The 16,075-nt window shown below is 45.8% G+C and overlaps 1 protein-coding gene across 2 annotated transcripts; it reads right to left on the bottom strand.

Moving 5' to 3' along the window:
* Positions 1 to 5,971: 5,971 nt before the first annotated feature.
* On the bottom strand, positions 5,972 to 11,861 carry NRBF2 (nuclear receptor binding factor 2). 2 transcript variants are annotated; one of them, XM_070945085.1, is made up of 4 exons: positions 11,724 to 11,861; positions 9,671 to 9,755; positions 8,857 to 8,897; positions 5,972 to 7,389 (listed from the first exon to the last, which is right to left on the bottom strand). In XM_070945085.1, the coding sequence occupies exons 1-4, from the start codon at positions 11,769 to 11,771 to the stop codon at positions 6,664 to 6,666; spliced, it is 900 nt and encodes a 299-aa protein (XP_070801186.1). In that variant the 5' UTR covers positions 11,772 to 11,861; the 3' UTR covers positions 5,972 to 6,663. The 2 variants fall into 2 exon arrangements, with proteins under 2 accessions (XP_070801186.1, XP_070801187.1); XM_070945086.1 differs by lacking the exon at positions 11,724 to 11,861 and having other exon boundaries at positions 9,593 to 9,673.
* Between the last annotated feature and the right edge of the window lie 4,214 nt (positions 11,862 to 16,075).

Below are 16,075 nucleotides of genomic sequence, written 5' to 3'. Positions count from 1 at the left end.
GGGTAAAATGAGGAGCCAGATTGTTGGGGGCATTATGCTGAACTCTGTAAACCGCTTAGAGAGGGCTGTAAAAGCACTAGGAAGCGGTATATAAGTCTAAGCGCTATTGCTATTGCCTTGGAATGAATACATGTTATTTTTATAAATACAGTTTGTACGATTTCAGAGCCATGATTTCTTCAGACAGTTATTAAAAGCTACTCAAACGATGAGTCATGTTTTCTTTTGTTGGGCTTTGATTCCCCAAGACCCCAGGAATTTCCTGAAAGGGAGTTAAAGACATCTGAAAACCATCCCTGCCAATATTTTTAAATGTGTTGCCTAAAAAAACATTTTTCCTTGCCGCACCCTTTTTCGCCAGCCCCAATTTTTGCCTTCCTGTCATTGTGCTGACTTATCTGTTAGAAGTTCCACTTTTCAAAGTAAATATTGTAATGGCAGAAAGAAGCTGGCTTTAGCTACGTTATCCAACTGCTGGCAGGAATGTCTATATTCTCACTAAAAAAAACTTTACTTCCTGGAGGAGATGTGCCAAATGCAGTCAGCCTGCAAAGCAAATAAATGCTTCAAAGAGAGAAAAAAATAGGGTTTAAATTATGCACCTAATTAAAAGATACCGGGGGAAAAAAAAGCTTATTTCTCAGTCTCTTTCTCTGGAATACAAGTGGATTCAAAGTGCAGCCTTAAGTGAATTAAACGAACACTTTCCTCTTTTTGTATAATTTATGGATTTTAGCCTGGTGGACCCCAGCTGAGCTTTGATTTCTGGTGGGAAGCCTAGATCTTAAAATGTCTGCTCTTGTACTGGGTGCAAACCTCACTCGCTTCTGGCACGGATTATGTTACCTAGTTGGGTAATGAAACATCTGTAAGAAAACCACCAAGCACAGAGAGCACCAAGGACCCCACATCTGTCTGTCTGTTCGTAAACAACTGCCTAATCAAGGATGTAGAGAATTGAAGGATGACGTCGGGCAGAACGCAGCACATTGCTTCCGTTTCTGGTGTCATCTATCTTCTTCCTGGATGATCTCATTCTTGGCTCTGATCTGTATTATCTCATCTTACCTAGAGAGGATGGCATCTTGAGAGGGGGGTGAATAAGTTATACAGTTAGAACACTGTTGCTGTCCTACCTTTTATCTGCCTGTATAAAACTGTATAAAAATAAAAGCTCTCGGGGAAGGAAGGGGGAGACATCTTGGAACAGAGCAAAAGCCTTGACCTCTGATTTATAACACAAGGAACCACCAAGAACACTTCCATCAACATCGACAGGGTAAGTCACTTGTATATAAATAGAAAGCAAACCACACTCCCTTTCAGATTGATCACGTTACCTCGTTGGGTAATGAAACGTCTGCAAGAAAGCTACCAAACTCCGAGGACCCCGCAGTTGAACCCTGAGCAAAAATAACCTCTATTGAGGCTGCCATTGATGTAGGCGGCTGGGAGTTTAGCTGGGCAGCATCTGGAGACCTGCAGCTTCCCCATCCCTGATAGAAGATTCTTCTTTCCTCAAAGAATCCAGAGTCTACAGGCACTGCTTTTACAGGCATTGTAAAGAGCCTTGGTGGCGCGGCAGACTAAGGTGCTGTTAAGTAACACCAGCTGCCTGCAATTACTTCAAGTTCAAATCTCACCAGGCTCAAGGTTGACTCAGCCTTCCATCCTTTTCAGGTAGGTAAAATGAGGGCCCAGATTGTGGGGGCAATAAACTGACTTTGTATAAAAAAGAACACCATTTAGGGGGGGCTGAAAGCCCTACTAAGCAGGTATATACAAAGTATGAAGGCTATTGCTTAACGCATTGTAAGCTGCCCTGAGTCTCCGGAGAAGGGCGGCATATAAATCGAACCAATCAATCAGATCAATCAATAAATTGCTGCTCCTTCAGCCAAAGCACAGCACAAGACGGAGAGGCGGTGTTATCCTTGTAGTCAGCAAAAACAATTGCTTGTCTTCTCCAAAAGTATTTACTATAGCAATTTTCACTACTTGAGTGGCTTCCGATGTAGGCAGGGAAATTCCTTTTGGCTTGTGTTAACCTTCCTGGATCTCCTTGTGCCCAACTCAATTGTGTACTTTGAAAACTGAGGGATGGGTCTTTGAGAAGGTACGTGTGGGAATCCAGGCAGAACCTGCTACCAGGGTCTAACGTCTCTGGATGACATGCAACAAACCGGTTCTCCTGTAAGATGACAATCTTCTCATTCAACACAGGTACGACTGGGAAACAGCTATTTCAGGATTGGCCCGTACATTGTGTTACAATTGCACAATCTAGCTGGCACTCCTGAACCATTAAAAATCATGAAAATGGCAGCCGCTGGATGTAATTTCTCCCATAGGCATGCTTTCAAATAAAAATATAAACGCAGAATATTCAATGCATAAAAATACCCCCTTAATATTTAATATATGTCATAAATGCAAGCTATTTACCATCATTAAAGAAAAAGTTCAGTTCAAACTAAACCCTGAAGTGTGGATTGAAATAAACGAACTCTATCTCTACGTTCCTAATTTGGCCCGTCTTTTTTCTAAAGCTGAAGGGGGGGGGAGTGCAAAGAGACCCGGCCTCCCAAACTCTGGGAGCGGCACCATCACCGGTTCACAACCGCTTCCTTACAGATGCACCGAAAGGCCAGGAAAAAGCGGGCAGCCAAGGTTATGGGCGATAAGCAAATGAGTGGCGGTGGGGGAGAGGATACCCCGCTAACTAGGTAATGAAATTAATCGCTATCTTTGCCTCTACCACACACTTCAGGGACTATTTCGACCACGATTGCTCAGGAATCAGGAAATGCGGAGCTGATCTGGCTCACTTGCGGCACCGCCAGGCTTGTTGCTAGACGTGCACTCCGGCAATGTAGAGCAGAAAAGAGGACGGGGAAAAAAACAGGGCACCACGCTGCAAATAGACCGGAAGCGGGGGACAGGTAAGACGGACTGACAGGAAGTCGGTCATGCTGGAAAGGTCGTTTTCCAAAGGCCTTTTAGGGGACGGCCGCGGAGGTCTGACAGGAAATCTGCCATGTCTGAAAGGTCGTTGGAGGGACGGCAGCGATGAACGGACAGGAAGTCGGCCATGACGGAAAGGTCGTTTTTAATAGCATGGGGGACGGGCGCGGAGGTCGTACGGGAAATCCGCCACGACAGGAAGGTCGCCGTGAAAGGAAGTTGAGGTTACGGCTAAGGAGAACAGACAGGAAGTCGGCCATGACGAGAAGGTCTTTTTTCCCCCCAAAGGCACTAGGGGGGCGGCAGCGGAAGTCATCATGATGGGAGGGTCGCTGTGAAAGGAAAATGGTGGGGAAGCGGCGGAGAGAAGACAGGAAGTCGGCCATTTTGAGAAGGTCGCTTGGCGAGGAAGAAGCTGGCAGCCATGCAGAGGAGTCCAGCTGCCTATGGTGGGACTATACTGTGTGCACGAACGCCATCACTCTGCTAAACAACCAATTCCCACAACAGTCAGATTAGCCCCTGTATTACTATTCTTCTCCTCCTTCCTAGCACCTACCTCTTCCCACTTAGGGCTATATCCATGTTGTTTGTATCTTTACTTATATTGTTTTTATTGTTTCCTAGTATGATTTGATTCCTTATTTGTACCCTATGATTATCACTAAGTGTTACCTTGATTCTTGACTGATGTATCTTGTCTTTTTATGTACACTGAGAGCATATGCACCAAAGACAAATTCCTTTTGTGTCCAATCACACTTGGCCAATAAAGAATTCTATTCTATTCTATTCTATTCTATTCTATTCTATTCTATTCTATTCTATTCTATTCTATTCTAATTCTAATTCTAATTCTATTCTATTCTATTCATCTATCTATCTATCTATCGTTTCCTAGTATGATTTGATCGCTTATTGGTGTCCTATGACTATCACCAAGTGTTATGATTCTTGACAGACGTATCTTTTCTCTTTATGTAAACTGAGAGCATATGCACCAAAGACAAAATTCCTTGTGTGTCCAATCACACTTGGCCAATAAAAAATTCTGTTCTGTTCTGTTCTGTTCTGTTCTGTTCTATTCTATTCATCCATCCATCCATCCATCCATCCATCCATCCATCTATCTATCGTTTCCTAGTATGATTTGATTGCTTATTGGTATCCTATGACTATCACCAAGTGTTGATTCTTGACAGATGTATCTTTTCTTTTTATGTACACTGAGAGCATATGCACCAAAGACAAAATTCCTTGTGTGCCCAATCACACTTGGCCAATAAATTCTATTCTATTCTATTCTATTCTATTCTATTCTATTCTATTCTATTCTATTCTATTCTATTCTATTCTATTCTATTCATCTAGCTATCTATCTTTCTATGTTTCCTAGTAAGATTTGATTGCTTATTGGTATCCTATGACTATCACAAAGTGTTGTTATCTTATGATTCTTGATGAATGTATTTTTTTTCTTTTTATGTACACTGAGAGCATATGCACCAAAAACAAATTCCTTGTGTGTCCAATCACACTTGGCCAATAAAGAATTCTATTCTATTCTATTCTATTCTATTCTATTCTATTCGTTATCTATCTATCTATCTATCTATCTATCTATCTATCTATCTATCTATCTATCTATCTATCTATCTACTATTTATCATCTATCTGTTTCCTAGTATGATTTGATTGCTTATTGGTATCCTATGACTATCACTAAGTGTTGTTCTCTTATGATTCGTGATGAATATTTTTTTTTCTTTATGTACACTGAACATATGCACCAAAGACAAATTCCTTGTGTGTCCAACCACACTTGGCCAATAAAGAATTCTCTTCTACCTATGCTCCCTCCTTTTCATTGGGGCATCCCCTTGTGGACAATTTTGGGGCCTATATTTTCTACCCTGCCTACTTCGGAAGTTCCCTGGGAACCCATATTCCCAAGGTTTCTTCAGCCAACTATTTTAGTTCTTGCATGGTTCATCCTATCATTCTCAGTGCCTCCCAATCCCACAACTATCCTTCGCAAATCTCCACTATCAAAAAAACTCCATATGAGAATAGTTTTATAGAATCAGTACATTGTTCTCAAATCAATACATATGTCTAATTTGCTTTCCTTATAGACTTTGTGAACTAATAACTGCAACAACAAGCTGAACCTTTTGAGGCTGAAGACGTGTTAGAAATGGTATGTACATTTATGGCAGAGAGGATCAAGGAAAAGTATTTGGAGAGGAAATTAGCAGAGCATACAGAGACAGACAGCAATAACTGTCATTTTTCCAAAGGCATGTAAAGCATTCCAATTCAAACCATTCTGATTATGAAATTTCACAAAATGGACCCCTGAATGTAAAGCTTGCCGTTTTGAACATGAAACTGTTTTGAGCATCTGGAACATGATCTTAAGCTTTGACGATAAGCTTCCAGAATGCTCAAAGTGGTTCAAAATGAAACTTTTATTACAGACCCAAAGCTTTTTGTTGTCCCACTGCATTAAAACATTTCTTTTAAAAGTACACTTTCTCTGCTGGGCTACAGGTTTTTTACCCAGAAAATAATTTGGTGTTGAACTAGAACAGGGAGATCGTAACGATTTGGGTGCAATCATTTATCTCTTCTTGTTGGATCTATTGGGGCTGATGTTGCGGGGGGGGAAACTGAAGGACATAATGCAGATCAATTGACAAATAATACTGAGAAAGAGAAAGGAGACTTCAATGACCTGATATTGAATAATATCCGGGTCTGGAAAACTTTAACAGGTGCCTGATTCAATCATCATTTTTTAAATAATAAGAGGTAAAACAAGATTATGATCAAAATGATGTCTGCTAAAACCTTCATCCTGTTGCATCTTACTATTATATTCTTTTTTTTTTTTATTTGATTTATATGCTGCCCTTCTCTGGAGACTCAGGGCGGCTTACAATGCGTATTCAGTATTGGCATTCCGAAACGCAATACTTGCATGTTAAAAAGAACAAATACATGATTCGAGATAGACCTGGAATATTTTATTCTTTGTCAACTATGCCTTCCTATCATGCACCAACAATTATTCTTATCTTGTTTCATGTACAGAAAACACATTATGAAGCACCCTGATTATGTAAACAAATCAAAATATTTCAGCAGAACTAAAGTTGGGTCCTTAAAAAATATCTGGAAATTTAGCTTTTTTTTTTACTCCCGATTGGCTGGCATTACGCATTAAGCTAGGGGTGCAAAAGTGTGGCACACAGATCCCATCCTACAAAAGGAGGGAAACAAGAATTGTTTACTAGTGTCTGTGCATGATTAAAAGAAACGGCAATCCAATGCATGATAGAAAGTATCTTGCACTGCCAAAATTGTTACCGTGTGCCACACATAGGATTTATCTTATGGCATAAGAGATCCGTTTACACCCAAAGAATACTCGAGAGAGCCCTGCACAACTTTGTGGCTCAAGACTCCCTCCTTCAGTCCTTTGGCTTGAAGCAAGAACAAAGAGGGCTTAGCTTTTACCAACGATGGTAAATGAAACCGCCTTTGCTTCACCAATTCATAACATCAAGCATTTTTTTTTTCAGCGACCAAGTCACTAGGGTTTTTTTCCCTTCAGTTACGGATGTCCCAGCAGCGTCCCCTTCCCAAAGCGCAGAGGGAATCCACGCCTCCCCGCCCCACCGCGGTCCTCCTCCCTTAGTTGTTCATGAGCCCCTTCAGGAGATCTTCGGAGAGCTCCACCAGTGGGAACTCCGGGGAGGGAATGTCCAAGGGGGGAAGGCTGGGGATGGGAATGTCCTTGCCCTTCCCGGCACTGACCGCCAATTTCTGCCAGGGGATGGTGGCTGCAGCGGCGGCGGCAGGTTCCGAAAGCTGCTGGAGGCCCCACAGCTCTGACTTCTCCACAAAGTCAGCATCTGCATCCAGCTCTTTTTCCAGGGGAGACTTCAGCAGCCTGGCTCTCTCCGCTTTTAGCTGCCGGTTCTCCCATCTCAGTCTCTCGTTTTCGGCAAACAGCATCTCCACGTGCTGTTCGAGGACTGCAATTTTGGTGGCCTGCTCTTCCATTTTCATCTTGTCGTCCTTGGGAGGTCTGCTCTTTACGCAGGCGTCCAGGGGAGGCTCCTTCCTCTTCTGAAGCAGAAAAAGCAGTGTGTCCGGATCCCTGTCCATGACCCCGTGGAACCCCTTCATCTCCTTCTCCAAGGGGGCCCTGTACTTGAGGCTGGCGGGCGTTCCGTGTTGGTCCTCAGGTTCCTCAGCTGAGGGCTTAGAAGAGCTCTGCAGATGGGCCACGCTCTCTTTGTCCACAAGAGGGCGTGCTTTCAACCTTTCGTCCCTTTTGGTTCTTTTCCATCGCTCTTGGATAAGGGGAATCTGTTTCAGGTGAGACTCCCTTTGCAATTCCAGGGATAACTGGGCCTGCCAAGAAACAAAAGGATAAGTCTCCTTGATCAGCTGATCGGGGGGGGAGGGGGGAGGGAGATAAAACGAGTTTTGGCATCCGAAGAATCACAAGTTCTAGAGCTCCCACCAGTTGGTGCAACGGAAATTCAGTTTTAGAAGCCCAGTTGGGGATCAAGTATCAGTACATCTGCTTTGTTGTCTGATTGTTAAGAACAAAGCCACTGATTTTAATCAGAAAATAAAACTTTTTTTCACAATATATAGAAGCTTTTTCTATACATGAACAATTTGCTAAATCATAAATCTTTTTATTTAAAGTTCATTTTTATGTCAAGCAAGCAATGACAACACATAAAGTCGGCCTCCCCACCCCAGCCTTTTCCCTCCAGACTGCAGCTGAGAAAGGCTGGTCTTCCTTCCTGGAGAAGCTGGCATCAACCCAGATGGCGAGTTCCACAAGAATAGGAACGAAGAGCCCCCAGTGCCTGATGTTGCCGAGCAGTGGTTTTACTTTCTTTCCCCGATGGCTGCCCAGTTCTTGCACAAGAATGCAAATGGTGTGGAATATTTGCGCTCAGGTAGAAAATCAACTGACCCAACTCAGCAGTGTACCAATTACTAGTAGCTGGCTTGTCAAGCCATACTCCCAGTTGCAGCCATTCTTCACTCCTTCCAAGATAGCCACATTTGGTGCAAAAAAAAACAAGGCAGGACAAGCTATCGTGTCCTGATGCATTGCAGCTTCTATGTGGGTAAATTTCTTCCTTTATATGCTACCTTTATTATTTTTTACACACAACCCAAGGTGGTTGTCGAAGCGTGAATCAGCTTCGTTCCCCCCCTGGGAAACTGTAATTAATTAGAGGTGACTGGACCTTGTTTTCCATGGTGCATACTCTAAAAGAAATAAAACCCGAAGTATATATTCTAAGAAACATTTTATTATAAAGAAATAAAAAACAATCTTACTAGCTATTAATTACATCTTGGCAAACTTCCCTGCCTTGCCGGCAGAAGTTCTGACAGACGAACAAAGAAAGTGAAGAAAGAAAAAGAATGTGAACATGCGCAGTAGTTTAGAGATAAGGTGCCCAGCATCTACCGTAAGTCTTAGAATGGGAGCACAGCTGGCAAACACAAAAAAACGCAGTGACAGTGGTGAACATCCCCAATACACTGTCCTCCTCCTATTTTCCCCACAACAATCACCACACAACCCTGTGAGTTGGAGCAGAGATGGAGTGACTGGCCCAAGGTCACCCAGCCAGCTTTCATGGCTAAAGCAGGACTCAAACTCACGATCTCTGGTTTTCTAGCCTGGTGCCTTAACCATTAGACCCAACTGGGTATTGATATAGCAATAAATATGTGAGGCATACAAGTCATAATCTCCCCCCCCCCAAATATCTGTTATTTTCTGGGGTCACAGTCACACCTAAGACGGTTCACTGTTAGAGCGGCCATTGAGGAGGGAAGCCTCACCTGATCTGATTGAGTCAACTTCATAGCTTCCAGAAGATACGCTGCATAAGACACAAAATAGTGACACAGTTTAGAGAGGCTGCTTTGTGCAGCTGCCCTCCCCCCATCTAAAGTGAACTGGAGGATGGGTGACCTCGGTCGGGCAGGGCTTCTACAGCCACTTGGCACAGACAGAACACCCAAGGCAGGACAAAAGGTGCCCTCTTTTAAAAGGAGTCTCCCCCCCTCCCCATGGCAACTTTTGATAAGTGATTGGAAAATCACTTTTATTTTCAAACATGAATCTTAAAAGCTGTATGTGAAGTACAACTTGGCAGCCAAACTGCTTCCTGCAACCCCTTTACAAGCAGCATTGCAAGAAGACCTTCACGTTCTGAACTGGGAGTGTTAGGACAACAGACTTAACTGTCGATTCCCTGTAAGAACTGTGATTCCGGTTTCAATGGCAATGACAAACTTATTTTTTTCCATTTATATCTCACCTTTATTTTGATAAATAACCCAAGGCGGCAAACACAGCTAATACTCCTCCCTCCTCTTATTTTCCCCAAAACAACTAACCCGTGAGGCGAGGTGAGCTGAAAGAGAGCTACTGGCCGGTCACCCAGCTGCCATTCAAGCCAAAGGCGAGGCTAGAACTCCCAGTCTTCTGGTTTCTAGGCTGGTGCCTTCACCACCACCCAACTTTTCACTGTGATCCTTATATCCTGACCCAGTAAGGATCTCGCCTACTTACCACACCTTTTGCACTGATTTAGCTTCTGCCCTAACAGGGATGCCTGAGGGATTCAAGCAAACACCCACAAGGGCTCACCTGCTGCCTTTCGGTGACAGGACACGGCTTCTTCGTACTTCCCCGCAGCCAGCAAATGGTCAGCTTTTCTGCTCTGCTGATGAGCCTAGAAAAACCCAAATCTTTAAAGCACCAGGAGAGGATGCGGCTGCTTGAATGCCTCTAATGAGAGAGATCTGCAGATTAACTGACCCCGTGGAATGACATGTACATGACTTGCAAAAATGGTAAAAGGATTACCTGCCCGGATGTTCACTGTCTGGGCACAAAGCTAAGAGAACTTGCAAAGTGGCTCACAAGATGGGAGAGGCAGAGTAAAACAAGAAAAGCAAAAGGCCACACACACACACACCTTGTGAAACAAGAACATCTAATCTCTAAACTGAAGCCATTCACACCCCATGTTCTCTATTCATGCAAGATTATTGCTCCAAAGTATTTTAATTTGTTAACGTAAACATAATTTAAGTGTTTGCTTACAAACAACCGATTCTCTGGTTATTCCTAAAGCAAGAGCACAATAACCCCCCCTCTAACGCCTAAAATTTATCCCCAAAATAGGTTAAGATAGATGTCACAGGTGGTCCCCAACTTACAACTGAATTCCCATTGTAGGTCATGATGGTCGTTGAGGCACTCACACAACCAACTTGATTTTACAACCTTTGCTGCAGCGCTCATTAAGCAAATACCTTGGTCGTTAAGCAAGTCAATACATTCCTACGGGCAATACAGCAACTGTATTACTTAGTTGCTTATCCTGCGACCGAAGGAACGCTGCAACTGGCCGTAAAGGCAAGTTGGTTGAAATGCAGCCATGTCATCACAATTGTTGTGTATGAGTTCCGGAACTGGGTTGTAAGAACCTTTTGAGGTCCATTGTAACATCAATCGGTCACTAAGCAAGAACCACCTATACTGTGACCCAATGAGTGTCTGACCGCTGCATTTTTTGCCTCGGACGTGGCTTTTCTGTGTCCTCTCCAAAGGTCCTCCTGGAGACAGGATCGCAAAACTCCAACCGGATGATGGGCGATCAAAGCCTACATTGCTTGGTCAATGTTACAAGAAACCTCTCTGCCTTCCTGAGGGACGGGAGAGGGAGGACGCTTTGCCCTGCCCAGACCCATCCCATCCCCCATTTATTTATTTGTTTGATTTATATGCCGCCCTTCTCTGGAGACTCAGGGCGGCTTACAATGCTTTTAAGCAATAGCCTTCATACTATTGTATATACCTGCTTAGTAGGGCTTTTGCCCCCCCCCCCCAGCGGTGTTCTTTTTTATACAAAGTCATTTTATTGCCCCCACAATCCGGGTCCTCATTTTACCTACCTCGGAAGGATGGAAGGCTGAGTCAACCTTGAGCCTGGTGAGAATTGAACTCGCAGTAATTGCAGCTAAATACTACTTTAACAGTAGTTTAGTCCACTGCACCACCAGGCTCCTGCACCACCCATGAAATCAGCCAGGAGGGCTACAAATCGAGTCAAAATTTAGACTCCCGAGGGCTCCGTCCACTTCCACAAGGAAAGGGATCACAAAACAATGCGCCAAATCCCCAGCCGAGAAAAAGGGAGAAACGGCTTTGTCGAGATATCTCCCGATTCATCCCCTGGAAAGCCTCGTTAGACCCCAACAAAGGGGCCAGGATTCTTCCCAGGAGGCTGCCAGGACAGGAGCCTCTCCGAGCGGCGCCAAAGGCCCAGCAGCAGCCTGCGGGCACCGAGTCAGGTCGCCTCCCCCCGCCCCACAGAGGCACTGAGACCCCGGGGGGGGGAGAGCCTCGGAGAGAGCCGCCTTGCCTGCGCAGCGCCTCGAGAGCGGAGGGCCGCCTGAGCAGACGCCGCCCCGGGACCCTCTTCTGACCGGCGGCCCCGGGGCGAAGGCCGGCCAGGCTCCGCGCCCACCACCTCGCCTTTCCCGGGAAGGAGGCGCTTTAAATCGTGCTTGGCTGCTCGTGGGCCGATATGGGGCCTTAGAAGGCCGGGCCGGGGACGGAGCCAACGGGGAAGCACCGGGCCGGCCGGATCTTCCCCGCTCGCCCGACCAAGGTCCCTCCGAGCGGCCCTCACCAGGTTGAGCGGCGCCTCCATCGCCTCCATGGGCGGCTGCGGGGACATCGGCGGCGCCAGGCGGGCCTCCCCGCCGCCCCGCGGGCGTCTCTCTCTCTTTTCCCCTCAGCCGCGCTTCCGCCTGCCCGCGACGTCACTGGCACGCGCCGCCCGCCGCCGCCGCCAATCGCCAAACAGCCACGACGTCACCGCGCGCGCCGCCAGCCAGTCACGACGTCATCGCGCGTCGGCGGGCCGTCGCCTCTGATTGGCGGGATCGCCTCGCCGGCAGCTCCCTCTCCGATTGGGCCCGGCTACCTCTGACGTCACCCCCGACGGAGCCTGAAGTATGGGGGCCTCCAAGCTCTTTCGCCTCGCGCCCTGCTTGGGGAAACGGCCCGGAGGAAAGCGGCCTCCGTACTGGGCTTCGTCCGGCTATTTCAGCGTCCCTCTAGGCTTCCCAAAAACCTGGGCGCGCCCCCAGCTGCCAGGAACACCGGCCCCGCGGGGGCCGTTGGGAGTCGTAGTTCCGCGCGGGCCGCTGGGAGTCGCCCTTCTTCCGCATCTGGAGGCTGCAGCAGGGCAGGGCAGCGAGAGGGCGCCGGAATGAGCGGCCGTGCCCTGGCGGGAGGGAGGGGGCTACTTCCGCCCCACGAGCGGGGGAGGGGGGAGGGGTTTTCCCGGGGCCACCCCCTGCCTCCTCCCGGGTGGGGGAGGGGCGGTTGGGATCCCGGAGTCCCAGAGGAACGTTTGGATTCAAAACTTGACCTGAACACGTGTCCTACTTCAGAAAAAGCTTTCGATTTGTTGGTTGCCTTTGAATTTAGCATAATAATAATAATAATTAAATAAAGTTTGGCCCATAGTTTAAAACATTTCAATTAAAATCAATATCAAATTTAAAAAACCCACCATAAAATAAATAAATAAATAAATAAATAAAATCAGGACATAATAAATATTATATTTAATAAATATTATATTTATTATTAATAATAATAAATATAATAATAAAATAATAAATAAATAAAAATAATGAAAGCCAGAACGAAGAAACACGTTGAGGTGGCTTGATCTATTTTGACATGCGAGTAAAGCACCACATTGAAATAGGCGAAATTTACATCTCAGACTTAAAACTTTCAAGAAGAAACTGGACTGCTATTTGTCAGAGATGGCGTAGTAGGGTCTCCTTCTTGGGGGGGGGCGGGTGTTGGACTAGATGACCTACAAGGTCCCTTCCAACTCTATTAATCTGAAAAAAACTCTCTTAATCTGCAAAACTTGAGAAACTATTTTATCAGAAAATCACATCTGCTCCCTCCCCTGTTCGAACTGTTGTGAATGCTGCATTTGAGACCCGAGTTTTTTGAGCCAGAACTTTCTAGAACACGGGTCTCCAACCTTGGCAACTTTAAGCCTGGAGGACTTCAACTCCCAGAATTCCCCAGCCAGCAAAGCCTGCAGGACTTCAACTCCCAGAATTTTTCAACCAGCAAAGCCTGGAGGACGGAATTCCCGGGCCAGCAAAGCCTTCAACTCCCAGAATTCCCCAGCCAGCAAAGCCTGCAGGACTTCCCAGAATTCCCCAGCCAGGTGGGAGTTGAAGTCCGCCAGGCCGTAAAGCTTAAAGTCACCAAGGTTGGAGACCCCTGTTCTAGAAGAGGTTTGAGCCCTTATGGGATCTCTTCCGTGGAGGTTTTGAAGCTGGCCAAAAGTGTTTCCTTTTTCTGTGTTCCTAACTACCTTTGGAGTGTGAATTTGGCTCTGGCACACTTGAGTTTTCTTCACCTGCTGACCTTCTTCAGTTGCTTCCGGTTCCACAGAATGCATCAAGGAAAGATGCAACAAAAAAAAGGCTGCCTTTTTCGTCTATTGCCTACAATTTATTTTTAACACATTCGTACGGCTGGCCATCTCACATACATGACTACAGACTGCTAACATTAAAAAAACAAAAACATTTTTAAAAAAACCCCAAGTTTTCATTGCTGGGCAGATCCCACCAGGGTCACAGCAAGCCTAATCTTTGGAGGGATGAAGGTGGGCAGAAGAGGCCTGGGCCTTGCAGATGGTAACCCCAGTCTCTCCTGATGGGATCTTTTACAGGACAGGTATGGTTCCGTAGGATATTTATCTAGAAATATGACTCATTTTGCTTGTTAAAGCAGGGGTGAAATCCAGCAGGTTCTGACAGGTTCTGAAGAACCGGTTGCGGAAATTTTGAGCAGTTCGGAGAACCGGCAAATACCACCTCTGGCTGGCCTCAGAGTGTGGTGGTAATGGGGATTTTGCAATATCCTTCCCCCATGAGTGGGGAGGAACTGGAGATTTTACAGTATCCTTCCCCTGGAGTGGGGTAGGAATGGAGATTTTGCAGTATCCTTCCCCTGCCACGCCCACCAAGCCACAGCATGCCCACCAAGCCATGCCCACAGAACTGGTAGTAAAAAAAATTTGGATTTCACCACTGTGTTAAAGGCACATTGTTATTATCTGGCTGCAGACTAATGCATTCTAGTTAGATGCTATGGAGGGAATCATTAGCTACACCGGCAATCAAATTATTACAGTCAGGCTACTTACAATGTTCTCAGCTTTATAAACTCCCATCGGCTATGGCTGATCAAACTAGGGTTGTTCCCCCCCCCCCCCAAACAAACAGTTCACCTTCTTGCAGCTGCAAAATATATTGATTTATGGCTGGATAACCTTTAGTGTAAAATAGGCAAAGGCGTTCATATGCACACAAAGTCCTTCACCCAAAATTAATATAATATTAAAAAGAAACAAACATGTTCCCTACAATTCTTTGCCCCTTTTCTTTTATATGAATAGGGAGGCAGTAAAACTAAGCCACTTCCAGACACTTAGCTTTATTGTGTTGTGGGAAAAGAAGAGTGCTGTGCATTTAAAACCTGAACAGAAACTTAACTTTGAATCAAAACCTATTCAGGCAGGTGTGATCTATTGAGAACTGGGAGTTCGGCATAGGTTGACCATGTATTCCACATATCAGGAGGCAGTGGTGAAATCCAATTTTTTTTTACTACCGGCATGGCTTGGTCGGTGTGGCTTGATCGGCGTGGCAGGGGAAAGATACTGCAAAATCTCCATTCCCACCTCACTCCAGGGGAAGGATACTGCAAAATAATAATAATAATAATAATAATAATAATAATAATAATAATAATTATTATTATTATTATTATTATTATTATTATTATTATTATTATTATTATTATTTTATTTCTATACCACCCTTCTCCCGAAGGACTCAGGGCGGTGTACAGCCTATTTAAAAACACAAGACAAAACATCGATTAAAAATTTAAAATAATTAAATAAATTTGGCTCAATTTAAAACCTCACAAATTTAAAATACCCCAATTTAAAATTATTATGTTGATAGCCCAGCCTGGCAGAACAACAGGGTCTTCAGTGCACAGCGAAACACCCGGAGGTCGGAGATCTTACGTATTTCCGGGGGCAGTTCATTCCACAGGGCAGGGGCTCCCACAGAGAAGGCCCTCCCCTTGGGTGTCGCCAGCCGACATAACTTGGCTGATGACACCCTGAGGAGACCCTCTCTGTGGGAGCGGACTGGCCAGTGGGAGGTTATTGGTGGCAGAAGTCTGTCTCGAAGGTACCCGGGTCCTGTGCCATGGAGCGCTTTAAAGGTGGTAACCAACACCTTGAATTGCACCCGGAAGATCACTGGGAGCCAGTGCAGCTCGCGCAGGAGGGGTGTCACGCGGGCACAAATGAGTTGCGCCCATAACCACCCGCGCGGCCGCATTCTGGACCAGTTGGAGCCTCCGAGTGCTCTTCAAGGGGAGCCCCATGTAGAGAACATTACAATAGTCCAGCCGGGAGGTGACAAGGGCGTGAGTGACCGTGCGCATGGCGTCCCAGTCCAGAAAGGGCTGCAACTGGCGAATCAGGCGAATCTCCATTCCCACCTCACTCCAGGGGAAGGATACTGCAAAATCTCCATTCCCACCCCACTCCAGGGGAAGGATACTGCAAAATCTCCATTCCCACCTCACCCCAGAGGAAGGATATGGCAAAATCTCCATTCCCACCTCACTCCAGGGGAAGGATATTGCAAAATCTCCATTCCCAACCCACTCTGGGGCCAGCCAGAGGTGGTATCTGCTGGTTCTCCGAACTACTCAAAATTTCCGCTACTGGTTCTCCAGAACCTGTCAGAACCTGCTGGATTCCACCCCTGCCAGGAGGAGAACTAAACACAACCACACATCCTGGTGATCCAGGCACTTCCTTTGCAACATGTCTCCCCTCTCTTGAGAAGAATCCTCAGTCCTTGGGCTGGAAATGCTGCAGTCCCAACAAAGCCACAGAGCGCAAAG

The sequence above is a fragment of the Pituophis catenifer genome, unplaced genomic scaffold (assembly GCF_029215685.1).
Source record: "Pituophis catenifer annectens isolate HBS135680 unplaced genomic scaffold, rPitCat1.0.hap2 SCAF_6, whole genome shotgun sequence".
NCBI classification, from domain to species: Eukaryota; Metazoa; Chordata; class Lepidosauria; order Squamata; family Colubridae; genus Pituophis; species Pituophis catenifer.
This window is presented reverse-complemented; position numbering and strand designations above follow the sequence as displayed.